Genomic DNA, 26,901 nt, shown 5'->3' on the forward strand with positions numbered 1-26,901 from the left:
TTATATGGATTACTTACTCCTTTTATGTATATATTGTCCACTATAGACATAATTGGTTCTTATGAGTTTAAAATAAATATATATTATAAAAAAGAACATGATAAATATATAATTTCAGATATTGGACATCATAACAAACTTGTGATTTTTATATTGCTAACGGGATATCATAATAAACTTCAAATAGTTTTAATGAATCAAAAAACACCCTTAAGTAATGAACAAGATCTTATAATTTAAAAATAATTTTCCCCTCTCCCCACTTTAATTTATTTTAAAGGAAAAAAAAATATCTTCAATTTAATTTTTTTAAAAATTATGATTTTCAAAAAATGATGATTTTAAAAATAAAATTTAATTATTTTCATGTGTCTTTTATAGAATAGTTCACAAATCTATTTCACACTTGAATTCCAAAATATATTTTTATTTATAAAAATATTGAGAATTGTTTGTTAGAAATTATTCTTACAAATCGAGAATATTGTTGAATAGGTGCTTATACCTTGTGGAACTATGAAAAAAAAATACAAAATAAAAACAATCTTTAACTTAATTTTTTTTCCATTCTTTATCATACAAAAACAATAATTAATTTCAAAATATATAGTTTTTAAAATAATTTTATTACTTTTAATTTGCCTATCTCAATCAACTTTCCATCAAGGCTTAACATTAATATTCCTCTTTTAGATTTATGTTATTTTCCTTAATAAATTTTAAAAAGGTTAATAATTAAAAATATGCCCTCTCTCACTTTCACTTAGAAAAATTAAAAAAATCTAAAAATAGGTTTAATAAACTATCTCTTTTAATATAAAATAATAAAATTGAACTAATATTTTTATCCTATTACTAAGAAAATTCTAAAAAATATGATAAAATCATAATAATCACGTCCAAATACAAACACATGACATCAAAATACAAAACATAATAATATTATTTTCACTTTATTAAGATAAATGATGATTAAACAAATGTTTTGTTTCTAATTTTTAAACTTATCTTCGCTTTTTCCTGCTCGTCTTAAAAAAAAGGGGGGGTGGGGGTGTTTAAAGGACACCCATTATTAACATAATAATATTATTTTCCACTTTATTTAGTGGTAAATGCTGATTAAACAAATATTTTTCCACGAAAGTACATGAAAAAAATAGGACAATGCCTTTTTAATAATTAAAAAACAATTGACATTTTCTAGAAGAGATGCAGCGCGTGAAATTCAGTGGATGGCATCTTAAATGACTTATTTTAACCCCAAAAGGATTGGAGTGAGACGGAGGAAGGAAGGGGGATGATGGTCAATATCCACGCAATGATAGGAGCGTGGGACACGCGCTGACAGACGCGAGTGAAATAAACATTAATGAGACTACTTGAAACCTTTTCCCCTCCAATTTTAACTTACACCGAACAAACTTCACTACCAGCCATCAAGCCATGCAAATATCTCAGAGCCTCCAAGCTTTTACCAGTGCCTTTCACTTTCCCTCACCCTCCAAAACCGTAAATCTCCCTTCTCCCTTCTCCCTCACCCTCCAAAACCGTAAATCTCCCTTCTCCCACACCACCACTCTGCTCAGTCCCAACCCATGTGAATTTTTCACAACCCCACTTCACCAAACTGCAGAAATTCTCTGGTTTCCGTTACCTTTTGCCATATAAGTTCATGTAGATGTGGTGTTTGTTTTTATGTACCAGAGGTGTGGTTTGAATGTTTGGTAATGGGTCGAGACGGGTTTGTCGTTCCCGGGGATATTCAACTGGCTTCGAAGAAGAAGACTGCCGTTAGTAGTTGGGTTTTGATGAATGACAATGGGGAGAGTACAATTCTGGATGTGGACAAGTATGTCATCATGCGCCGCGTGCATATTCATGCCAGAGATCTGCGCATTCTTGATCCTCTCTTGTCATATCCTTCGACCATTCTTGGAAGAGAAAGAGCTATTGTTCTCAATTTGGAGGTGAATTCTTGATTTTTCTTTCCCTTTGCAATCCCAGTGTTTGGTTTGTTGTTGATTTTCCTTTGTTTTTTTGTGCCTTTTTTCTTTTCTTCTTCTTTCCGGTTTCAGCACATCAAAGCAATTATCACAGCAGATGAGGTAAATCTCTCTACACTGATTTGTCTCTAAGTGCATTCTGTCTGAGTTTGTGGAGGGGTAATTTATGCAAACATTTTGGAATAAAAAATTGGGTTGTTTGGGTTGATTTTCAAAATTGGGATTCTTACTTTGTTCTCCTCGGAGTATCTCAAGTAAATGAGGAGAACTGGGGTTAGTCTGGAGTAGATTGAGACAGGTTTTAAGGCAAATTGTGCTTTGTTTTTGGGGCAGGTATTGCTTCGAGATCCGATGGATGATAATGTTATTCCTATTGTTGAGGAGCTCCAAAGACGGTTGCCGGCAGTAAGTACCAGTTTCCAAGGCCAAGGAGAAGAGGAAGACCTTGGAGCGCAAAATGACGCTGAAGCTGCTGAAGAAAATGGTGAATTGCAGTTAGTTTTTCCTTTTTGGGGTCTTTCCTTGTGACTTTAACAATTGATAGAATGGAAATGTTGTCACATCTTATTTCTATTTAGGGTTGATTTTGGTACCAGTTATTATTCTTTGTTGCTCTATCATACGAGTTTTTAGTATCCTGATGCACTGAGTCATTCAATATAGAATTTCCATTTGAATTCCGGGCTCTAGAAGTAGCACTAGAAGCCATCTGTAGCTTTCTTGATGCGCGGACAAGGGAGCTGGAAACTGCTGCTTACCCAGCTTTAGATGAGCTAACCTCCAAGGTAAGGGCTTGGTTAACAAAGTACTCTCTCTGCTTGATCCATATAGTTCAATTCATCTAGGAATTAGCAACTCTATTTTCCAGACTATCATGTCTCAAATCCCTTGATAGTGTTAACTGGAGTTCAATTTTCTTTTATTAACATACCCTTGCAGATAACTTTCAGGGGCTCGGATTTTCCTCTCTCACTGTAAGAGCATTATGTTGTTTTAGGTACCCTCATTGAGGTTAAAGTCTAATTGGTGGGATTATTTACTGAAAAAGCCTGTTATCACACTCAACTTTGAGGATAGTCAACTTCTGGGAAAAATCAGACTTAGGGGAGATGAATGATATTGGAAGATAGAAACATTTAACTGCTTATTCTACTAACCTTGAGTTGAAATTGAAATTTTGTTTGTTACCAAGCTAAAAGTTTCTTTTGGTTCTTAGGTAGAATAGTTACATGAATCTATACATCCTGTACGGCTGTAGTGGAAGGGAGCATTGTTAGGAACATGAGAGTTCAAACTAAAAAATCGAGCAAAAGGGCAATCACAACCATCCAGTATCTTCTGTTCTTCCAGGCCCTTCATCTGACAATTTTCTTGACCCTGCAATCAGCACTGTACAATAAAAAGCGCACACACAAAAAAAAAAGAGATTTTGTTCATAAAGACTATGTTCTGGATTTTGGAGTAGAATCACTTCATGTTCCAGCTTTGGGGTAGAATCCCTGTATCATGCTGGTTCTAACATAATTTAATAGTCATCTTTTTTGCGACCATATTCCAGAGTTGCTAGTTTTTGCAATCTTGTTGCAAGGTTTTAGTGAGTGCTAGTCTTTGATATGATATTTTAAATTGGAATGAGTATTAGGGTTTTCATATGATTGCTACTATCTTGATCATGATGTTCATTTTGTCCAATTTGTGTACAATTTAGATACTTCTCTTCCCCCTCATCATTTGTAGTGAAACAGTTACAATTACGTGCAGATTAGCAGTCGTAATTTGGATCGGGTTCGTAAATTGAAGAGTGCCATGACAAGGTTGACCAATCGGGTTCAGAAGGCATGTTTATATCTCTAACACACTAATATTTTTCTCAATTTTGGGCTGGATTCCTTTCTTTCAGTATTAAATTACAATTATATACTTATATGGGATCCAATTCAAGCATTTTACTTTGAGGTGAGCCCATGAAAATTGATTTATTATCTTTAATGACATGCTTGGAGTTTGAAAAGCCCAGGACGTGTTTTTAGGTGTTTCATGGTAGCTTACTCAGTTTTGTATTATGGTTTATAACATGGTCATTTCAATCCTTTAAGAAAATAAAAACGGAAATGAGAATTCAACTGTTCAGTGATGTCTGTGAATCATTTTTCTTTATTATAGATAATCTTTGTGGAAGAATTGGACACCAGAGTATTTTACTCTCCTCCCTTTAAACAAAGAGGTTAAATCATTATATCAGTTAGCATTAAATGATTCTCTGTTTACTTGGAGACTTCATCCTTTTTGACCTGAAGTACATTAATTAATCTAATTTTTTAAATCAGTAAATTTGACTTCCTAAGTGAACTCCAATGAAGAGATAGCCTTCCTCCTAAAGCAATAATTTTGACTTTATATTACTAACTTCAACCTATTAATTGAATTATTAGCCCCAAGTAGCTGGTGTGAAGGCATTGCCAGGTCTAGCCTTTCCTAATAGCCTTCCCCAATTTTTTAAATCAGTAGATTTGACTTCCTAAGTGAACTCCAATGAAGAAATAGCCTTCCTCCTAAAGCAATAATTTTGACTTTATATACTAACTTCAACCTATTAATTGAATTATTAGCCCCAAGTAGCTGGTGTGAAGGCATTGCCAGGTCTAGCCTTTCCTAATAGCCTTCCCCAATTTTTTAAATCAGTAGATTTGACTTCCTAAGTGAACTCCAATGAAGAAATAGCCTTCCTCCTAAAGCAATAATTTTGACTTTATATACTAACTTCAACCTATTAATTGAATTATTAGCTCCTAAGTAGCTGGTGTGAAGGCATTGTCAAGTCTAGCCTTCCTCAATTTTTAAATCAGTAATTTTGACTTCCTAAGTGCACTCCAACGAATAAAAAGCCTTCCTTCTAAAGCAATAATTTTGACTTTATATACTCACCTCAACCTATTAATTGAATTATAAGCCCCAAGTAGCTGGTGTGAAGGCATTGTCATGTTTAGCTAGGTAAGCTATCAACTGAATTACCTGAACTTCCCTTTTTTGGATATTCGCTTATAAGGAAAAAGATTAAAAAAAGTTACCTGATACATGGATTGTTGGGTATGCGGAAGGTGAATGAGCATGTGGTGACAAATTATACTTTATATCACCAATTGAAATTGGATAAGCTGTTTCAAATGCAAGATTGGTTTTTCTTTCTTCAATGATATATTAAGATGCTCTATGTTTTGTTAGGTTTCAGTTCATTTTTTATGATGCTCCTCAAACATTAGCAAAATAAAGGAAGAAGAGAGATGAAAATTTTCCATCTAGATGGTCCATATATACCACACTTGCCCAACTTTCTGGACACATTTTGAAAATAGAGCTAACAATTCCTTCGGTTAGAATATTTGTCAATTGATCTCCAAAATTCAGACTCAGGGGTACATGATCAGTCTTTATATTTCATTAATAAAATGTCAATGCACTGCAATGTGCTCGGTTTTATTGTGATAATCAGATTTTGGTTATGAATTGATTGGATTATAGCTCATTCTCATAACTGCGTATTCTAAATGAAGTAATTTTTTTTTTTCCACATTGATATTAGGCAGAATAGAAAATTTTTGAACTAATACACTAGTGCAAGAGGACGCACACCTGAAAAATAGACTTCAATTCTTGTACCAGTATGATCAGCCTGAGTTCACACTGTATTCTCAATTCATATCCGTGATGCATATACACACTTGGTGTATGTTTGTCGGTTGAAATTAGTAAATATTGTTATTGTAAGGACTTCTGTACCTGGAATTTTAAACTTATACTTTCAGATGCTTTTGGTTCCAGGTAAGAGATGAGCTTGAACAACTTCTGGATGATGATGATGATATGGCAGACCTGTACTTATCAAGAAAATTGACTAGGGCTTCTTCATCATCCAGTGGTTCTGGTGCTCCCCTCTGGTTCCTTGCATCTCCTACAATAGGCTCAAGGATATCCAGAACAAGTAGAGCAAGTGCAGTAACAACTCATGAGGAGAATGACGTTGAGGAGCTGGAGATGTTGCTTGAGGTTGTAACTGTTATCCAAATGCCATTTATTTTGTTAAACACATGCTGAATTCTAAGATGAATCCTCCTAAATTTGCAGGCTTACTTTATGCAAATTGACGGCACATTGAATAAATTATCCACGGTATGCACCAAATTTGTTGTATACAGGCTTCTTTTTTATTTGAACAGTTGCATTTGTAAGCAGTGCCAGGATATTCTCATTCTGATTGAAGCAGACTCACCTGGAATATTGCAGTCTGCTGGATTTTTTTTTAATTTTTTTTTTGGTATCTCTCTGCTTGTGTTTTCATATATATATTTTTTTGGTTTATATTTTGGCCTTTTTTCCATATCCAGCTGCGTGAATACATTGATGACACTGAAGACTACATTAATATTCAGGTAAATGGTTGGACAACTTGGTACTTGACACCAAAAACAGAATTAAATTGGTTGATAATATTGATGGAATCTTTTTACATGTATTAGACAAAAGGGAAAATTTCTCTCTTACTTTAAGAAGTATTTAAAGATAATATTATTGTTTTGTGATCTAGTGTGTTCCTTGTTGCAGCTTGACAATCATCGAAACCAGCTGATTCAGGTGCTGTATCTTGAAAAGTTCCATTCACATCCTTAATGCATATAAACTTCCAGTCATAATCAATTTTTCCTTTTCTATGACGGCAGCTTGAGCTCTTTCTAAGTTCTGGAACTGTCTGTTTGTCTATATATTCTTTGGTGGCTGCAATATTTGGCATGAACATCCCATATACATGGAGGAACGACCATGGATACATGTTCAAATGGGTATGTGGAGTTCATAATCTCACTGCCAAAAAAAGAATCAAAAAACACATTGCCAAGGTTTTGATTGTTTAGTTTTGTTTTTTCCCTCAATTTTTATGCCTAGGTGGTCATCCTCTCGGGAATGGCTTGTGCATCCATTTTCTTGTCAATAATTTCGTATGCTCGGGGCAAAGGTCTTGTTGGGTCTTGAAAAATAAAATCATTTGGGAGGTGAAACATAATGTGCAGCCGCTCCAAATGAGCCTGCAGATCAGATTGATGAAGCATTGCTGATTACTTGAGGGCTTGTGGAGCTGGTTAACAACTTAGTCCATTCAATGCAGGTGGCATTAGTCAATGAATGAAAAGGTACTTGTATCAGTATATCATGTTATTAGAATGTGATGTGATATAGCTAGAGATGGAGCATAGGGTATCAAAAAGACTTGCTCAGTTGTTGCTGTAAGAAAACGACGTAAAAATAGCTGGTAGGTGAATTCAACTTTATTGAAGCGAATTATGTAAGTTCACATTTAATGGAAGAGGGTATTAGATTTGCTTATGCCTGATCTCAAGTTACTGTCCTGCCACACTAGTTCTCACACATGATCCTCCCATTACCCTGTGAATTAAGCCAAGCATGGCATACATGAGGAACGGGCATGCGATGAATTAATAACAACCCTTCTTTGGCATTTTAGTGCCAACAATTCTGATGATTTTTCCCTCATTTTAGGTATAGCTACTCATTTTTATCCAAATGATTGATGGTTGGTTTGTTGAAACAGTGATGATAAGGTTGGTGCAGGTGGTATTATCTTTATACGACTCCCCCTTTTCTGCTGGGCTAAATAGACCCGAAACGGCCCCCACCCACCAAAACTAAAGGAAGTGTCCCAACTTCCATATCAAATGGCGTTTGTAAATTGTATCCAACTCATTCAATTTGACCAAAATATGGAGCACTAGTCTTTCATTTTTGTTCCCATTTCCTTTCAAATTTTACCATCAGGCTAAGACCCGGAAAGAGAGGTCCACCCCATGAAGCTTGACACTTTAGGTTTAGGGCAGTGGCCCCCCAAGGCCATCAAATGATATGGACTTTTAGGGGTATCTGAAGAATCAAGGTATGAACACCAGGGGGCAGGTGAAAGGGGTCCATAGTCCACACACATAGGCAGTGGGACTCTGGTTTGGTGAGATGGAGGATGAGACTATTGATGCCCTCTGCTTTTCCACACAGAAATGCCATTTGGCATCGCCTTTTTTGACTTCCCACAGCTTGTAAAATCCTTCCTTCAAATGCAGCAGTGTGTCTGCCCTTTTCCCATGGCCTTCATGTGAAAGAAATGACATTTTCTCAGTGCTGTTGTTTTCATGCCTTCCTTGGCTTACATGCATTATATCTCTTCCTTTTATCCTTCAATTTAATATATCCTGCAATGTACATATATTCTTCTTGAGGTGGTTAAAAAATAAACAAATACTAAAGATAAAGAAGATACCGAAATTAACTCATATATATAAATTGGTGGTAATTAAATTGTAATTTACTATTTTATATACTTCTACTTTACATTAGGATTTTATTTTATTTTATTTTTTTAATAATGGGAATCCACCCCTATTGACCCTTATTATAATTATTGAAGGAGGAAGCTCTAGACCAAAAAGGATATAGTTTTGTTTTTGTAGTGTAGGGTACTATTTTATGGAACAAAAAAATGAAAGATGAAATTAGTTTGATTTAAAAATCATAACATTTAATTTTGATCTATTAAATATTTGAGAAAATAAACGTTGGAGCCAAATGAATAAAAATTTGAATTTAGCTAGACATATTAGTAATATTTTTCTATTAATTAAAAAATTAAAGATTTGTTGGAGAATTGTTCTAAAAAATAATTTTATATATGTTTTAAATATAAACAAATTTTTAATTCAGAAAACATGTTTTACAAGATTTTAACTTAGCATACATATTTTAAAATTCACTATGAAAAACATATCATTTAAAGATATTTTTTATATTTAAAATTTCAATTATTTTAAAACTAATTTAAAATTATTTTCGAAAATATTATTGAACGGACCCTAAATCTTCCTATTTTTAAAAATTTTCATGTTAATACAACATCTAAAATTTATCTACATTTAAGTTGAAAATTGGAGCGGAAGGATAAGAAAATGATAATGAATGCATCTCTAACATGCGCCTGTAGTGACATTCAACATCCTCATCCACCCCAGACTTCCTGTAGTAGACACGAGACTCGTGCGCATCTTACACTTCTGCGCACCCCCGGTGCACTTTATTCCAGCAACTCCCTTTGACTAGTCTACTCTGTTATTTGTTTTTCTTTTGATTTTTTTCCTAAACTATTAAACAAAAACAAAAACAAAAAATTAGCAATAAATAATTTAAAATTTATGAAATTATTAGAAAAGATGCGTAGATGAAATAAAGAGTTGTAGGGAAAATTTGATTTAATAAAGTTAATATAAATAAAAAAAATCCGGAAAAATAAATATAAATTTCAGTAAGAATGATGAAGACTTCCTGGGGAAAATAATTTGGATAAGCACATGAAGAAACAATTATTAGTATTGATGGAATTGTAGATTTGCGTGTTGGCCACTTCTAGGATAATATAAAAACAAGCAAAAGCCTCTTGTTTCTCTCTCTAGCCCCTCTCTCTCTCTACATTTCGACTCTTCCAAACCAAACAGATCATCATCTTCATCATCGTCTCTCCAAATCCACCAAACCCTTCTCATTTCTCAGCAAATCACCCCTACCCATTTTATTTTTTTAACCTTCAAACCCTTATCTCTCTCTAATTCGCAGGTCTCTATGCACCCAGCTCATGATTCCCATGTGATATTTTTCTTTTTGTTGGTGTGTGTGCAAGGCTGGAAGTTATTGTTTTTATTTTTTGGGTTTTTTTTGCCTTTTCTTTTCTATTTGTTGTTGTATTTTTGGGTGTGGTTATCTGTAATGTTTTGTTTTTGGTTTGGTATTTTGGGTTTAATGCAGGCGGGGATAGGAGAATGGACGTAAATTTCATGTGTTTGTTGTCTTTGATGCTAACATGCACCAAGTGGGCACGTGGGTGAAGTTTAAGGGTTGAAGGAGGGATTGGGGAGATGTCGAATCAGGTGGTGAAGGTGAGGAGAGAGACGATTGCGGCATGCATGACATGTCCTCTCTGCAACAAGCTCTTGAGGGATGCTACCACCATTTCTGAATGTCTCCATACGTGTGAGTTTCTCTAATCTGTTTCTGTAACCCTCTTTTGACGTTAATTCTCCAAATCTTTGATCTCTTTTATGTGTTTTCTCTGCATTTTCCATTTTTTATGATCTGGGTTCTGGTTATTTGGCATTTCCCTCATCTGGGTTTGCCTTGGTTTGGTTTGATCTATATTGATCTGGGTATTTCATAGTTGTGAATGGGCTTTTGATATTTTCTCTATCCAATATTGAAGATTTAATGGGTGAGATTTGAATTTAACAACTAAGAATAAGTAACCTTCCTGTTTCATTGATCTAGCCATTCAGATACGATTTAGTATTTTTCGGAAATTGGAGAATTAAGTATCAAGATGTTCATGGGTGCTTTCCTGTTAAATTTCATTCACAAGTTTTTCTCCGTTACCTTGCTGTCAAAAGCCCTTTTCTTTAAAGTTCATGCTTTGAGCAGTCTACAGGTTTAGTTTATCTAAAATCTCATTGTTTCTTTCATGAATGCAATCTGTCTTTTTAAATCTAGTTTTCACTCATAGGTTTCTGTTGAACAGTCTTGGTATCTGTTTGTTTCAAATTAATGCTTATAAGTGGATTGTTTTCTTTGAATTTGTTTTGATGCTTAGTTGGGACTAGGGCATCTTCTGTATTTGCCTCTTGTTTTCTATTTTATTCTGTTGGAGAAGAATGTAACTTGCACACTGTTTTGTGATTCCAAATATTTGATTGGCATAAGTTTTTATAATCACTTTCTCAACCCTATGCAAAAATCTGTAAAGTTCATTCTCTGAAATCCTAAGTTTTTTTTAGTACTTTCTTGATGCACAAATTTGGATAAGGTTAGGTCCATGTGAGTATGCCCCTTCTGAACGTCTTTAACTCAACTTGACTGGGCAATGCCCTTTTTAGTACCTTTTTTGACACTATAGACTGTGAATTTCTTACGGTTTTGTCTTTTGATTTAAATCCAGTTTGCAGAAAATGCATATATAACAAGATATCGGATGAGGAACTAGAATGCTGTCCAATATGCAACACAGATCTGGGTTGTGTTCCACTGGAGAAACTGAGGTTAGACCTTTCTTTTACCTGCTGCTTTGCCACCTTCTCTTTCAATCTTTATATTTCTCTTTTCTCAAATGGTAGTCAGTTGCTCATATATAGTAGAGTATCATGGAAAAGAAGCAATTACTTCAAGTTGAGATGTTTGGATTTTGAGTGTATCATATGAAAGGGGAGCTCACAAGATGCACTTATTGCATGGTTAATAGCCTTGCAAATGTACAAGGCATCTATGACTCAACTAATGGCATTTTTATCTTTTATGAGAAATAATTATGAAAGAAAACTATAATAGGTGAGTAGCTCATGAGACCCCAGGGATTTTCTGCTATTTGTCTAGTTTTCTGTGTGTTATAGTGTTAGGTGGTGGTTCCACAATATGTTAGCTTCTTTTTATTTCTAAACAATGTAAACATATGATGAATCTAATAGTTGTTTGACATGGAGGTTGTGGAAATTGGTGGATGTTAATCCATGCACATGCACATGATTACTGAAGATTGTTATGGTATTCAGGTTCTAGAACATTTGGGATGATAATGTTCAAAAATGAAGTTCAATGACCGCCCTTTAGTAAAAAGGAAGGAAAAAAAAAATGTAATAGGAGCAATTCTTAAGATATATATTAAATTCAAAGTGAGCTTCTTAATTGGTTTTTTATAAGATTTCTACTGGAGCTTTCTTTTAACTGGCTGGAAATGATGAGATAGTATAAAGTTAAGAATTTAGATAAATACAAGTACAAACCCATGAAACTGAAAAAGTAAAGTTTTTGTTTTCCATTTCTTAGAGCTAACCTTGATTAGGTAGAAGGACTTATGGCCTAAGAAGTTCAAATGAATTAGCATTTATAATACTTGTACTGGTCTTTTCAAATGCATTTCCTTTCATTTGGTCTTAAGAAACAGGATGCCATGAGTTATGCCATCAACTCCCTCCTCCCCTTTTCCCCCAGTCGCCACTTGTTTTTGAAAAGTCTTACTAAGTAAACCTAGGTAACCACCCAATAGGGGGATAAATTGGGTGATGGTCTTATTTTCAATTTTCTACCAAAATTCAATGTAAGTAGTGTATGTTTGCAAACAAGAAGAATAAATTGTTGAATATAAAGAAAATAAAGAAAAAGAGATTGCAAACAAGGAAATTTTATCGTGGTTCAACAATCCACCTACATCCATTGAGGTGTTTTCACTATACCAAGATCCTTCTCAACAATAATTCTTCTTAATCTCCTTTATAGTTTGATTCCTTGGGCTCTAATAAATCTTTACAACTTTAAGGTTTTATTCACAAAGCTTTCTCACAATCTCACTAGATTGCAATTGTGAAGAAATACAATGAGAATTCTTAAAAGGAACTGATACACAACTCATGCTCGAGCATGGGAGCTTTAAATGAGGGTTAGCAAATGTAGATTCAAAGCACTCTTAATGATTTTAAGATGACTCTTAATGGTATATAAAAGATTTGGACGTGTGTTAGGTTTATGTTAAATGTGTCTAAAGCATTGTACTTTTTGGAGTCGAATTAGCCATCAAACACAAAGTCCCTTAGAACCAAAACTTCATGTGGTGGTTCGCTTACTAGTCATTAGAGCATTTAATGTATAACAAGCAACCGTTATAGGCTGAAACATGTACACATGGATGTCCACCTGGATGTCCACATGCTAGGCAGTAGCTAAAAACTCCATTTTACCATTCTTAGCACAAAGAATAGGGGTTATGGGTATCCGCCACATGCACTTTGATGGTCCAATGGCCCTAAATGAGGAGTTTATCAATCATTTGATATCTAAAACCAGACCATTTTAAAGAATGCTTTAATTGATGTTTTGACTATTTTTCAAATGTACAATGTCTTGGTTAAGTTGAAGAACCTTAAAAGAATTTCATGTAAAAATCAAGATTCAAGTCTATCAAAAAGGGGGAAAAAAGAATAAAACTAGCCTTAAAAGAATTTCATGTAAAAACTAAGATTCAAGCCTATCAAAAAAAAAAAAAAAAAAGGGAGAGTAAAAACTAAGGTTCAAGGTGGTTCCCTAAGCTAGGTAAGGCTTTGCCATTCTTACGTAGTGCACTCTCACTTATCTTACATGCAAAAAGGCAAACAAATACCCTAACTAAGGTCTTAGTCTTGATATACGGGTCTTCTTGCTAAACATTATCTCCTTTTTTAATTGCACTTTGACTTGCTTCTTTTGATATGTGAGGATCACTTGAACTTTGGCATATGGAATAATGTGATCCTTTTAAGCCTATGTACTTAGAGAATAAATTCATTAGTGTCTTTAACCTTTATTTTGTCATCGTCAAATCTAGGATTACTCAACCATTAGGCTAACAGTTTTCTAGTTTATTCACAAATGACCATCTTGTGAGTTATGGATGTGAATTTGAGAACAAGTGGTTTTGCATTAGGAGATTATAACAAAATGTTCTGACAACACAGGTAAATTAAAGGCATATGTTCACTTTTATAACAGTGAGTTTAGCAAGGCCCCCTCAGTTTTTCATCCTTATACCAAAACAAGGGTTATGAAGTTCACCCTGGATGTGAAGAAGTTGCTTGGTAGTAGTTTACCATAAGGTTGCTGTTAATGATATACTTCAATCTAGGGGCAAACTAGTCTTTGCTCCTTAGGATTTGTTTCTTCTGCAAGTGGACTGATTGGTCACTTGTTCATGCAGTGCTTGTTCTTGCATATGATTTAGTGGTTGCGCTTTGGTAAAGTTGGTCTTAGGTACATTTCCTCCATGATTAGGATTGTTTTTGGCATCTTTAGGGGAGGGAGGGAAAAGGTGCTTTTCTGTTAGTGGTTTAGAACTTTGGATAAATTTTTGGGCAAAAAAATGGGACTTTTTAGGAGAGACACAACTCTGTTGACTCAATACAGGAGAATATCACTTTCCTTTTAGAGCTTTTCTAGACCTAAATTACCAAATAGTTAAGGGATGTTCTGCATGGTTGTTAGATCCTTGCTTGTTCTTATAGGGGAAGTCTTTACTTCATCTCCTTTTTATTGGATCCCTCATCTTGAAAGCACTAATCTGAACTTTGATGGCTGCTACCTTGGCTGGTTGAGTCTGATCGGAACATTGGTATTGTTAACGAAGTTTTTTTTTTTCTGAAACAGTGTGTTGTTCTGCTAAATTTGGTAATCTTCCTAAACCGAATCTGATCTAATGGTACAAGTTTTTAACTTCCATCCTATTTTCAAATAGAAATTCATTATGTGATGATTTTGCATCACTTGTGACCATCATTTCAAGGCTTCAAAAAAACATTCACCATCTTGTTCTGCATGGTATTCATCTTTCCTTTTACTTATTGGTGTAAGAAACCACATATGAAACACACCATATGGGAGTTCTAGGTCTTTTAACATAAGATGAATTGATCCTCAGAACTTATGTGGAGATGCAAAATACATACATCATGAAGAAATGGTTTGTTAGTCCTCAATTACCACGTAGTTATTTTTATCCACCATTATTGATTGATGCATTCACATGCATATCCATTTTTCTCTTTTTTTCATTTACCTCTTATAAAATTTAGTTATGTCTTATTGGTGCTTAAATTTTTGTTCCATGGAAGATGATTGGATTAGAAGAGTTATGCTATTATAGATATAAATAAAAAGCTGGAGAGGAACTAGCTATTTGTTGATTTTGTGCACCGATTGGTAAAGGATTCCACTTTTTGGGCATGCATGCACAAGCCCTTATGTAGATAAATTATGCATTTTGAGTAAAATGGAAGTCATTACTGAGGGTTTCTTATATATTAAAGCATGTTTGTCAATCATCAGGCCAGACCACAATTTGCAAGATGTAAGGGCCAAGATTTTCCCTTTCAAAAGAAGAAAGGTGAAGGCACCTGAAGTTGTGCTTCCAGTTACATTACCAGTTAAAAGAAAGGAGAGATCACTCTCATCCTTGGTGGTCAGCACCCCCAGAGTATCAACACAGACTACAATGACTGGAAGAAGAACAAAGTCTGTTGCAAGAAAGGCTACTGCTTTAAGAGGTTCCGGTTTTTCAATTGAGAAGCTCATTAAAAAGGAGGAAGACTCAGTGGGAGAGCGTCCAGCGAGCTCAAGCTCACCTGAGACTCTAAATAAATTCACTCAGAACATAAGGCAGGTAAAGGAGGCCAACATGATCTGTCAATTCTGCCCTGACTTTATTCTTTTAGGCTGCTAATTTGGTTTTCTTTCCAGCTTTAAAAGAGTTAAGTGTATGCTTTAATTTATAAAAGATTTGCAAGCTTACTTATTTAACTGGTGCAGAATTCACCCTCAGCAGAGCCATCTATCCACTCCACACCCAATAAAGAAACAGAGAATGGTGCTGAATCATGGGAAGGGAAATTTGATCTCTGGAAACCTTTAAATTGTTTGGTGGAAGTTGCAAATAGGACTAAGTCTCTTAAGTTTAACTCACAAGGGTCTGCTGTTAAATCGGAACCTATGCATGTTCCTGATGGTGAATCGCAAGTGCGCAAAACCAAAGTTAAGGAACATGGACGTAAATCTAAAGTTCAAGATGAAAAAATAAGCACCACTCCTGTCTCTGCAGAGTCAGTTAAACCTAAAAAGTTGTGCAGGGTTCGCCGAAGAAGGGCAGCCGCTTTTGGGGAGCTAGGCATTTCACCCCAAGCTGTGCTAAATGCTGTCAATAACCATAAAAGAAGAAGTGGGTCAATTTGGTTCTCTTTAGTAGCTTCTGAAGACCAGTGAGGAACTCATCTATGAATTTATTTTAAGCTGTCACTTCTAGGGATATTGAATAAATTTATTAAATGTTTCCTACGCTGATTGTCTGTTCCATAATAAATGGTTGCAGGGAAGGGGATGCATCATTGCCACAGATATCTTCAAATTTCTTAAGAATAAAGTGAGTTCCTTTTGGCCCCCTTACATTTCTTCTGGCACTAGGCACCATTTACATTTGATTAATGAGTCCATTTTTTTGAAGTTTTTATATTTTATCTACATTATATTCATAAAGATGTTACTTTAAGTAGTACATAATTTCACATGTATCAGTCCATTTTCATTTCCATGAATGTTATCATATCGTGCTAAATGGATTCTTCCTTTGGCTAAATAGTAATTTGATGGGTGGCCTTCAAACTAATGGAAGATTGGAACCATTTTTTCCCTTGAGCAATTCCCAGAGTTGCAATGTCAACATTTGTAGCATATGTGGGGGGTATAGAGAGAGGAAGAAAGAACTGCATATGGCCTTTATCAATGAAGATGATGCATATATAGGGTAGAGATATAATATAGAGGATTTTAGAAAAAGAAGGGAGGACCAAATAGATGTATTTTGATGTCTATGGATCTGAATGATGAATCTGTTACCATCATGAGCATAACTAGAGATATATTAAGGATCAGGACTAACTCCCTATCTTTCTTTTTGAATCATGGATGAATCAACTGGACGCATACTGGATGAGTTTCTATGGTATATACTGTTTGTGGAGAATATAGTTTTGGTTTATGAAGCTAAAGTAGGGTGAAAGCTTAGTTGGGCTCAATGGAAGATGCTTGAAATTAAAAGAGTCTCCAGATAAGTAGGTTTGAGGCTGAATATATGTAATATACCTCTGTAAAGTTGAAATGGAAATAATAAAGTAAAAAATATTGAGAATATACCAAAAAGTAATTATTTGTGTTACCTAGACTTGATGTCCTGAACAGGGAGAGAGATTGAACATTGTATTTACCTATAGAATTGGAGAAGAATAGTTGAAGTGGACGAGTTTTTTTGTAGTGTTGTACAATTGGTGTTCGCCTGTAAATTGGAGGAGGATTTACAAAACTGCCATGTAACCAGCTATGCTTTATAGAATCGTGAGTAGTTGAGATGGTCATCAAATGAGCATGGATGAAATATTGTTGAAATTGTTGAGAAGGTTGTTGGTTTTTATCTTTTTATGATAGGTCTTTCCCTTTTTAGGTTTCCTGCTAAGACTTGATCCCTCCTATGTCCCCATCCCAACCCTTAACCACTTAAGCTAGGCATCAAGGATGGATGTTGAGAAGAATGAAGGTGAGAGTTGTAAGACAAAAAATAACCAAATTAAAAATAAGTACATTTGGAAGAACCTAGGGGTAGGCACAACTAAGGAGCAAGTTGAGGGAAAATACTCGAGATGTTTTGACCATGTGAAATGAAGACTATAAATTGCATAGAACATAATATAGATAGCTTAAGGAAGCTTCAGCATATAGGAGGAATCTGAAAATGGACATGAATTGAGCTAATATGTTTGCATATGATTTAGCAGACAATATGCCCCTAGATACAGCTGATTGTCTAAATAATTAGATTAATACACCATGTTTTGCTAGGGTTTATCCTTCACTGTGCTGCTGCTCATGAGGACAAAAGTAGAGAACTGATAATCTTATTTGATATCTCTTGTTGTGGTATTGACATCTTATATAATAGGGACTCAACTCGGAAACACACTATTGTTTGTGTTTGTTTAAAATGGTAACCGACTAACAGTCCTTGGCTGGATGTGGTGTTGTGACTTGGGAACTGAATAAGAAATTTTGCTGTTGTGCAACCTTTTTTTTATTTTTTATTTTTATGGGCAAATACAGGTGCATTAAATAGCCCTTGGTAAAAAGGGGGTCCACACCCCATGTATATAGGAACCTTATATAAGGGAACCACAGGAAAAAATGAAAGAAGAAAACTATACAAAGGAAACCTATCAGCTTCTACTTAAGCCATCTATGAACTCTAAAAAAGTGCAGTTAACCATCCCAAGCAGGACTTTGGAGCACCACCAGAGGGATTTGATGAAAATCTCCTTCAATTTATAGTCGGAAACCTCCTCCTTATTGAAGACCCGGTTGTTACGTTCTCTGCATTTGTACCAAAAGAAAAACAAGAATAGTCATACACCACAACTTCCTCAACTTATTATTCATGCCATGAGCCTTCCAACCCAAAAATGGCAAATAAAATATCCCTCAATAATTGAACTTTATTATAGTGGATTAAAATATAGTGCTGATTCTATATTAGCTTTTCAGAGGCTATATCTATTAAATAAAGACCATCCCCTCCTGATAAGTTGGTTTGTAGTTAAAATCCTGTTTGCAGCTCCTTTCCAAACAAAAAAACAAGGCCTCAAAGGGGCATAGGACCCTACATCTCTTTTGCAGGGAAAAGAGTGAGGCCTACTGAACACATTGAATTCTAAAAAGACTTCATTTGGAATCTCTCCTTCTTCACTGCTATTCATGATAGGTTATCCTCTCTTTCCCCAATCAGATTCACAAATGGATACACTTCATAAACTTATCCACTGGCATTAGCTCCTACTCTTGAAAATGTCTCCTAAAATTAGGATTTCAATGACCCTAACATCTCTCAACCACCCAGAAGTGTCCCCCCCCCCCCAACACCAATTGGAATTTTGGCAGTAGGAAGACTATAAAGACAAGGAAAAGTTTCTTTTAAGAAGCTGTTCCCTACCTATCTAACCAAAATCTTGTCCTCAAGATTCCTAATCAAAATGGAGGCTTGAAGGTTGAAGTCATGTCATCCCCTTCTAATGGCTATCCACAACCCCACACATTGTACCTCCTCCACCACTTGAGTGCCCCAACACCTTTCACTTCTCCAAGCTTTCCTTTAATGACCTTTCTACCCAAACAGTCGCTCTCATTAGCAAATCTCTGTGTCCATTTTCCAAGTAGGGCTTTGGTTAAGGTAGAAAGTTTTCTAATGCCTTGACCACCACCAATTTTTTTTTTTTTTTTTTTTTTTTTTTTTTATCTTAGCACGCCCTTGTCCAATTCACCCGATGAAATTTCCCCCCAGGTGATCCCTCCCATAGGAAATCTCTTCGAATTTTTTCTATTTTGATTCTCACTCTCCTGAGAATGACAAATAAGGACATGTGCTAGATTGGTATATTGAGAGTGCTTTTGATAAGAGTAGATCTTCCTTCTTTTGACAAGTACTTTTTCTTCCAAGAAGCCAATCTTCTCTTAAAGTGTTCCTCCACAAAACCCAAACTACATCAAACTTAAAAAGTTCTTTTGAAGGAAAGTCTAGATATGTAAAGGAAAGTGTCCAATTTAGCATCATAAAGAAGAAGTCAATATATCTGGCCCCATCACCTTGCATTTTTAAACCATGATGCTAGCTCAAAGGAAATCAGCACCCATCTCAAATGCCTTGATTGATCCTCACTAGCCTTCTATAATAGCAAAGCACCATCCACAAAGAGTAGATGGGAAGCCTCCACAAAGAGTAGATAGGAAGCCTCCACCCTTCCCTTCTCCTAGCCCCAAAAAAGAAACAGCTCCATAACCAAAACAAAAAGGTGAGGAGAGAATGGATCAGCTTGACCCAACCTTATAGAACTTTAAAAGAAACCTGTGGGTGTTCCATTGATTGAAATTGAACATCTCATATTAGAACACTACAACTGAATTGTTCATGTAACACAAGATGCCACAGGAACACAGAAACTAAAATATGATTTCCTGCGCCAGTTAACAGTAAGGATATCTAGGGAAGCATCACTTCAACCCCCTTAAAGATACCCTTGCTGTCAAGGGTTGAAAAATTTTTAAATGCCAAATTTTATCAATGTTCGTATCCAATAAAAATGAAAAGTAGAAACTTTAATCCTTCCATCATCTCGCCAATGAGTGACTTTTCAATTTCAGCCATCTGTTTCAAAATTCCTTGAATTGTTAAATCAAAAAAAGAGCATTTAGCTGCGTCAATTCATATCAATATGTGCCATTTTCCTGAATTATTTGACAGTCTACTTGGCTGCAACAATTCTTTTCTTGCTTGTCCAAGCAGCCAATGTTTTGCCGATGATGGTGCAGTTCCCAGTTGTGGAATCACATTACTGCTTATTACCTTTTGAAACATATGAACACAATATCAGGCTTATGGCTTGGTTCAAAATTAGACTTCTTACTGTAGCACATTGGAGAAACTTCATATTTGGTTGGAGATACCACATCCCAATGAGGCTGTCCCTGGAATGCATGAACTGAATTACCACACTAATTGCTAAGGCTATGTTCGTTTTGGTACTCTTTCCCAGTCAAATTAATTTGCTTGCCTTGTATTCTTTAGTATCTGAGGTTAATTAAAGAACATTCCTTGCTGAACTCTACAGTTGCCATATGCATGGTAGTGTCTACAGTGGATAAAGTTTCTCTCACCCCCATGAAAGAATTCTCTTTTTCCCAATAATCTGCTTCCAAGCTGGCAGATGGATGAATCTGATAGAACAAGTAAAGCAAACAAAGTGATGTCTAAAAATCCCATGCAAAATAAGTGAATATCTCTTGAAGGCCTGGCAATCTGAAATAGCCTTCATTCGAGTACTAACTGTCTAGTACTGTAATGGAATTGTGTTTAATTAGAATGTTTCTCAAGCTGAGGTGATTAGCTTCCCTAAGGCCATAATCTCAGCTTCACCTGCCCCACATTAACTAGAAATGCATAATATGATGCCTCACATTATCCATGAAAATCTCAGAAATACCTAATTGACCTGGACTCTCGGGAATATCCATCAAGGATGGCTTTTGACTATTCCTAGTGATCTAGGAATCTAGACACACATGGGTGAATGCACACAGCCAAAGCCAGCAAAATGACAACTCTCTGATAATCGAAGGCATAGGGACTTGTATGAACCCCTTGGTTATTGAGGCAATGAAGTGAGACTGAATTATCTCCCTAGCTGATTCTAAGATCTTCATATTTGCTTAAATTATTCTTCTATTAATTCCTGCTGCACTAATTGCTAAAATTGATAGGTATTCCTTTTCAGATTAAAACTGAAAGATCAATATAAATGCGACAAAATACCTAGGCTATAACCACTTAATTGAATTTATCAAAACATGCATAACATGGCAACTTAAATCCATGAATAGCCTAGGCTATAACCACTTAATCCGTTCTATAGTACATGGCCATTAGACATTCTAAGTGGGGCAAGTTATCAAATGAAAAATATTAAACCATGGGCTAGAACTTGCCCTGTGAGAAATAATGACAATAACGCCTGATTGAATACATATGTGATGTGGGGGTTAATTCAAGTGGGAAGCATGCTTTGTATGATCACATTGAATGTATTACCCTAAAGAACAGTTATGATTCTGATACTAGCTTCACAGAAAGTCAGAAACCATAGAAAGGACAGTGCCTTCTGGGAAAGAATAGTGATGTAGAATAGAAAAAAGGCATGAAACATTTTTATTTGACACATGAACAATCTTAAGATGGAACTGATCAGGAAATGGGTGACAACTTGCTGATGTTTAGGGAAAATCAAGATCTTGAAGCACACAGCCTTAGCAGAAAAGTAAACAGAAAACTATTGTCACTGGCACTAAGAGATGACAAATGAGATCAATTGTTAGAAATGGATTTATCAATGACACTAAAACATTGTGCGATTGTTGCTTATTTTAGGATCTAGAAATTGGAAATGCGAGAATGTTATTTTAATTTCTTCTAGTGGGAAAATTAAAGAAATCCTCTGATTTCCAGGAGATATCTCAGGTCATATTTGTTTCATTCTGTAACAGGGATGTGAATGTACCTGTATCTTTTATCCAAAAGTACCTGATGAGGAAACTAGATCTTACTAGTGAAGCCGAGGTGAGCAGATCTGTCCTCGATGACTTTACAATCAATAAATTTATGTTTGTTAATCTAGAAAGATCATTTGTACTTAACGGGTATAATTAAATGAACACTTAATTGTTTATTTGGTTGTTAGGATGGATTAAGTCTATGTTAACCTTAGTTTTACTACTATTTTTTTTTCTAGTTTTTATTTATTTTTTATTGATGTTAATAAAGACAACCAAAATCATTATGCTTTGTGTGGTTTCTGAAGAAGCCTTCAATGAAGCATTATTATGATTATAAAGTCCTAATGGAGCCTCCAAAGTTTTTGCGAAGATGTCATAATGTTACTTGCCTCCAAACATCAGCTAAGATTATACAATAATGCCATGATGTCAAACATCAAGGAATCTTAGGGTTTTGTTTGGAATTTTTTCTTCAAAATAATTTTCTATTCTTCAAAAAGAAAAACAGTTTTTTGAATTTAAATAATTTGTTCTGAAAATAGACAATTGGATATATGGAGAATAGATCGAGAATCTTTGTATTGTACATCATTGCAGTGTTCCAAGATTTACATTTTTGCTGAACATTGAGTTGATTCTGTTGCAGGTTGAGATCAAATGCATGGGTCAACCAGTCCTCCCTACATTGCAGCTGCATAATTTAGTTGATTTATGGCTACAAACAGCATCAACATCACAAAGGGTACCGGCATCGATCGGCTCCTCCGGCAAGGAGTTTGTGATGGTGCTGGCTTATGCTCGAAGGCTCCTAGACCCCTAAAAAAATCTGCTTCTTCCCCTTCTTCTCCACACCATCAATAATCTATATTCCCCTGCTGCAGATTTCATAGGAGATGAAATTCTAAAATGCCTACATTTTTTTCTTCTTTTTATTGAGACTTGTCCTTCATTCAGCAGTTTGTCCCTTTAACTGCATGATTCTACCCACAAGGTATGTCCTATGCTTGTTGTGAATTGAATTGTTGTTCTCACATTTTTCGGCTATAATTTCCATGTATTTTCATTGTAAACTATAGTAAAAAGGACTATATCTCTCGAGTACAAGTTGAGATTTAAGTCTTGTTATCCAGTTTTTGACTTCTCAAAAAGTAAAAAATCCTTACATTCAAGTTCATGGGGGGCTTCTATTTTGCTCGCTGAATTTTAATTGTGCTGAACATGGTTGAATTAGTAAATGATTGTTCAGAATAAAATTGTTTGTTTGAAAACTCAAATATGAAAAATAATCTTTTTCAACTTATTTTTGGTTACTATACACTTATTTATAATGTTCAAAATATTCATCTTTTCAATTATTACTTAGAATAGGTTTTTTTTTAAAAAAAAAAAATATTGAAAATATTTCAAATTTATTTTAAAAAACAGCAAAGCCTGCCTTTTTTGAAATTAAAAAACTATATTTTTTTTTATTCCAAATTCGCAAATGTTGATATTATGGCATATTGGGAGGGTGTGCCTCCAATGATGACATGGTCCGAGTTCTCATCCTATTCGCCGAGATTCTGAGTAAAGCCGCAGATGTGAGCTTGCTGACCAAAGAATACCGATGAACTTCCCTTTGAAAACCAGGCAGAGAAATCAAGATCACGTGTTTATCAAGAAAAATAGGCACTCGCAAGGCTCCTCCATGAGTGACACTGTCAAATTCTCTTATCGCATTCTTCCTTTCAATGCTAGAATTTAATTTCAGTTCAGGGAAGCAAACCCCGTAGCTGACCCTCAGTCCGTGAACATATATGATATTGGCCAAGCCAAACATCAGAATTTGTGAAGCAAATTCAGAATATAGTTCCACGGCACTGAGCGCTAAATTTGGAACAAGCTATGGCACTGTACCATAATCTGCATCAATCGAGTGTAAGATACCAAAAAAGTGAAAAAAAAAATGATACACCAAAGATATGAGTAAAAGTGTAGGTAACAGAAGGAGAGGGATGCTGTTTTTTGTGTGAAGAAACAGGAAGATCATTTGTAAAATATAAATCCTTTAAATTACATGGTTAATACCAAAAAGTGCCTTTTTTCGCTGAAGTGGAAAGACCCATTAAATTTTTAACTAAATCAATAACAAGCAATGGGTATGAGAGTACACATGTAGGAATGTGCATTCAAGGACAAGATATCCTCCACAGGCAAGGTCAATACATAATGTATGTTTTTGTGGGCACTTTGGTTAGGTGATGTTAAAATAATTGATCCATGCCTATCAAAAGAGGGAGGGCGAACCTTTCTTCAAAGATCCAAAAGGTAAAGAACATTCAAATAGGAAATGAAACAGGGAAGAAAAATAAAAGAGTACAAGGCCAAGATTCTTTGTCTATGTTTAAGGGGTTTTCACCAAATTTCAACGGGAATCAATATAAAGAATACCGGTTCACAAACATCTGCAACAAGATTTTCCTTTTAAAGTAAACAGGCATAACTCATCAGGAGGTATACTAACACTTATCCCTAAGGAGGTACACTAACCAATATATGAGAGCAATGTTGAAAAGAGCACTTTGCTTCATCATATCTGCTGTATTAGTGGATTAAAAATAAGAAAGGCAAAAACTATTGTTCAAACCACGCATCTAATTGGTGAGGCCTACCCATTTAACCATGGTAACATGGTTTAAGGATCAAGATTCCTCCAGAGTAATGGGCATGAAAGGGGAGGCCATGTGAGTACCAGCTTTGGCTTTTGAGAAATTCACTGAGAACCATGATGCAGACGAAAGGCTTTCATAGCTTTCTCCTTTTGGCTTCCATTATTTATCTGTCTCACTTTTTATTGTCCTTTTGAACAACTTTTCCTCACATGGGGCATAAGGGAAAACACATTACATTGGTCTACCACAATCCATTACACATGATCAATCACAACATCAAATGCCTAAACAGACTGGGCAAATAATAGCTTGACATGCATGTGAATGTCATGGCCATCAGCTCCTACTTTCCACCAACTAGGATTGGGTCATCATATTCTTTGTTCCTTGTATATAAATATGTGGTAAATTGACTTGATGAGCACTAGAACATAGAAGCTCAGGCTGATGTGAATTTAAGAAACTACAGAATTCCTATGCAATAATGGTGCTTTTTTTTTGTTATATGAACATAGGCAAGTAGCATCTGATTAAAGGTGCCAAACAAAAAGAGGGGACACACCCTATGTATATAGGAAGCATACAGGAGGTACCAACTACAAGCAATTATAAAATAAAGTGAACTACAAGACAGAAGAAAATCCATTTGTAAGCAAGAAGAATGTTTTATTAGGGAAATCAAAAACTACAAGCAACTACATCAACAACCCCTATTCCTGAAGTGAACTCTAGTCGCTCTCAGTCAGCTCATATACTAATAGTACATTTCAACCAAACTATCTACAGTTTATACTATCAATGAGTTTCATTGGTGTACAATTTTCCAAGGGACTATAGACCATTCCCGAGTAAACTTAATAAAAGTTTACTTTAGTTTTTGATCTTAATGCTCTTCTCCATTAAAGACTTGTGACACTCTCTCCAAATGTACCAAAACAAGCAAAAGAGAGCTAAACACCAAGCCTTCTTACATGGTTTATTATATATATATATATATGTATCAAATAAAGGTGTGTTTCAAACATCTTCAAGGGGCACTGACTGATTTTCAACTAATTGTTTTTGGTAGCTTACTTAAAGAAGTATGGCTGTAAAAGTACCAATCAATTGAATAGCAAGTTATATGATTTTACAATGAACATTAAATTGTCCCCATTCAACTTCACTCTAAAAGCATGAGGCAGTAGCTTATTCACATGATTAGTCGATAACATGAACACCCTTGCACACCTCAAGGAAAGCATTATGTCTGAACTTGTAAAAGGATTTAAGGCAACAGCTTATCATATGGGTTTTAACTAGACATTTAAACCCCCTGTTAGCTTGACAGGGCAACCGTGCATTATTCTGAATCCCCTAAACAAATCATGCATATGAAATCTAAGCAGAGTTCGCTAATATGGTAACAAAAAAACCAAAGAACCTGAAACAATTAATACTCCTTCCTTCAACAATCACACTTAAACCGATATCATAGTATGAGTTCCCTTCCATCATTTTCATCTACAAAACCAATATAGGGTTGATTTACCAAATACAAGATTTACAAACAAACAAATAATGCTTATAAAGAATAATAAACCAAATCACAGAAATCTTACATGCAAATGTAGCGATTATCTCCCCCGAGAACTCAAGCTAATTCTCCATATAATACATAATACATCCGATCCGAATCAACAACAATCTCCGTGGGAAACCTGAAAATCAAACTCGGCGCATGGGACTACCAACCACCGATAGCAGACCGTCCTCGGCCGCATCTTGCTCGTCGAGAAAGTGATCTTCCGTACCTCTAAACGCGGCGTGCAGGCCAACAACGACAACAACAATAGCCAAAGAAACAACCACATTCAACCAAACGTGAGTAAGGACCAAAACAACGATTGTAACGAGTCCCAGAACAATCAGAACCGTCCGGTCACCGATCGTGCGGTTGAAAATCATAAGAGGCTCGTTGCGGAAGAAGTAGAGGAAGAACCAACCGAGGAAGACGATCAAGAAGACGATCATGGAGACTGGGTGCCACAAGAGGCTGAGGAATAGAATGAAGAGTGCCATCATGACGTAGTTGACTCGGAAATAGGAGACGTTTCGCTTGACGCGGATCGTGACTTCCCCGGCGGCGTACGGACGGGAGAATGACGACAGATCTGCGAATTGGCGCCATGGACGACGCGTGGCGGGCGAGGATTGGGCCCGGAAGTTGAATTGTGGAGCGGAGGTGGAGGGTGAGGGGATGTTGCGGTAACCGGAGGATGATGATATCGACATTAGAGCCCAAAACCCTAACCCCAACCCTAGATTGAAGAACTTGAAGATTCGCACGCAGAGATGTATACCGTAAAACCCTAACAGTAGGGAGGCCTTTTGGTTTCTTCATTTGATTTTTTTCCTATTTGTGAGGGAGAACAACGGATACCGGGGGTCAAAACGACGCGTTTTGAGGAGATTCTGAAGAAAGCGACGTCGTTTCAAGATTGAAAGTTGTGAGACCGCCACCT

The 26,901-nt window shown here is 35.6% G+C and overlaps 3 protein-coding genes across 4 annotated transcripts; 2 read left to right on the forward strand and 1 right to left on the reverse strand.

Moving 5' to 3' along the window:
• Positions 1-1,450: 1,450 nt before the first annotated feature.
• Positions 1,451-7,379, forward strand: LOC117919172 (magnesium transporter MRS2-I-like). The gene is made up of 11 exons (XM_034836287.1): positions 1,451-1,967; positions 2,076-2,105; positions 2,337-2,487; positions 2,667-2,788; positions 3,765-3,839; positions 5,823-6,047; positions 6,126-6,170; positions 6,386-6,430; positions 6,603-6,632; positions 6,719-6,838; positions 6,942-7,379. The coding sequence occupies exons 1-11, from the start codon at positions 1,728-1,730 to the stop codon at positions 7,026-7,028; spliced, it is 1,170 nt and encodes a 389-aa protein (XP_034692178.1). The 5' UTR covers positions 1,451-1,727; the 3' UTR covers positions 7,029-7,379.
• Positions 7,380-9,460: 2,081 nt separating this feature from the next.
• LOC117918653 (E3 ubiquitin protein ligase DRIP2-like) lies at positions 9,461-22,920 on the forward strand. 2 transcript variants are annotated; one of them, XM_034835454.1, is made up of 8 exons: positions 9,461-9,718; positions 9,855-10,079; positions 11,035-11,134; positions 14,940-15,273; positions 15,420-15,865; positions 15,976-16,026; positions 21,738-21,810; positions 22,393-22,920. In XM_034835454.1, the coding sequence occupies exons 2-8, from the start codon at positions 9,965-9,967 to the stop codon at positions 22,564-22,566; spliced, it is 1,293 nt and encodes a 430-aa protein (XP_034691345.1). In that variant the 5' UTR covers positions 9,461-9,718; positions 9,855-9,964; the 3' UTR covers positions 22,567-22,920. The 2 variants fall into 2 exon arrangements, with proteins under 2 accessions (XP_034691345.1, XP_034691346.1); XM_034835455.1 differs by having other exon boundaries at positions 9,461-9,665.
• Positions 22,921-25,483: 2,563 nt separating this feature from the next.
• Positions 25,484-26,879, reverse strand: LOC117919392 (PRA1 family protein E-like). Its single transcript, XM_034836577.1, has 2 exons — positions 25,999-26,879; positions 25,484-25,900 (listed from the first exon to the last, which is right to left on the reverse strand). Exon 1 carries the CDS (start codon positions 26,669-26,671, stop codon positions 26,105-26,107), a length of 567 nt encoding a protein of 188 aa, XP_034692468.1. The 5' UTR covers positions 26,672-26,879; the 3' UTR covers positions 25,484-25,900; positions 25,999-26,104.
• Between the last annotated feature and the right edge of the window lie 22 nt (positions 26,880-26,901).

This window comes from Vitis riparia, chromosome 7 (genome assembly GCF_004353265.1).
Source record: "Vitis riparia cultivar Riparia Gloire de Montpellier isolate 1030 chromosome 7, EGFV_Vit.rip_1.0, whole genome shotgun sequence".
NCBI lineage: Eukaryota > Viridiplantae > Streptophyta > Magnoliopsida > Vitales > Vitaceae > Vitis > Vitis riparia.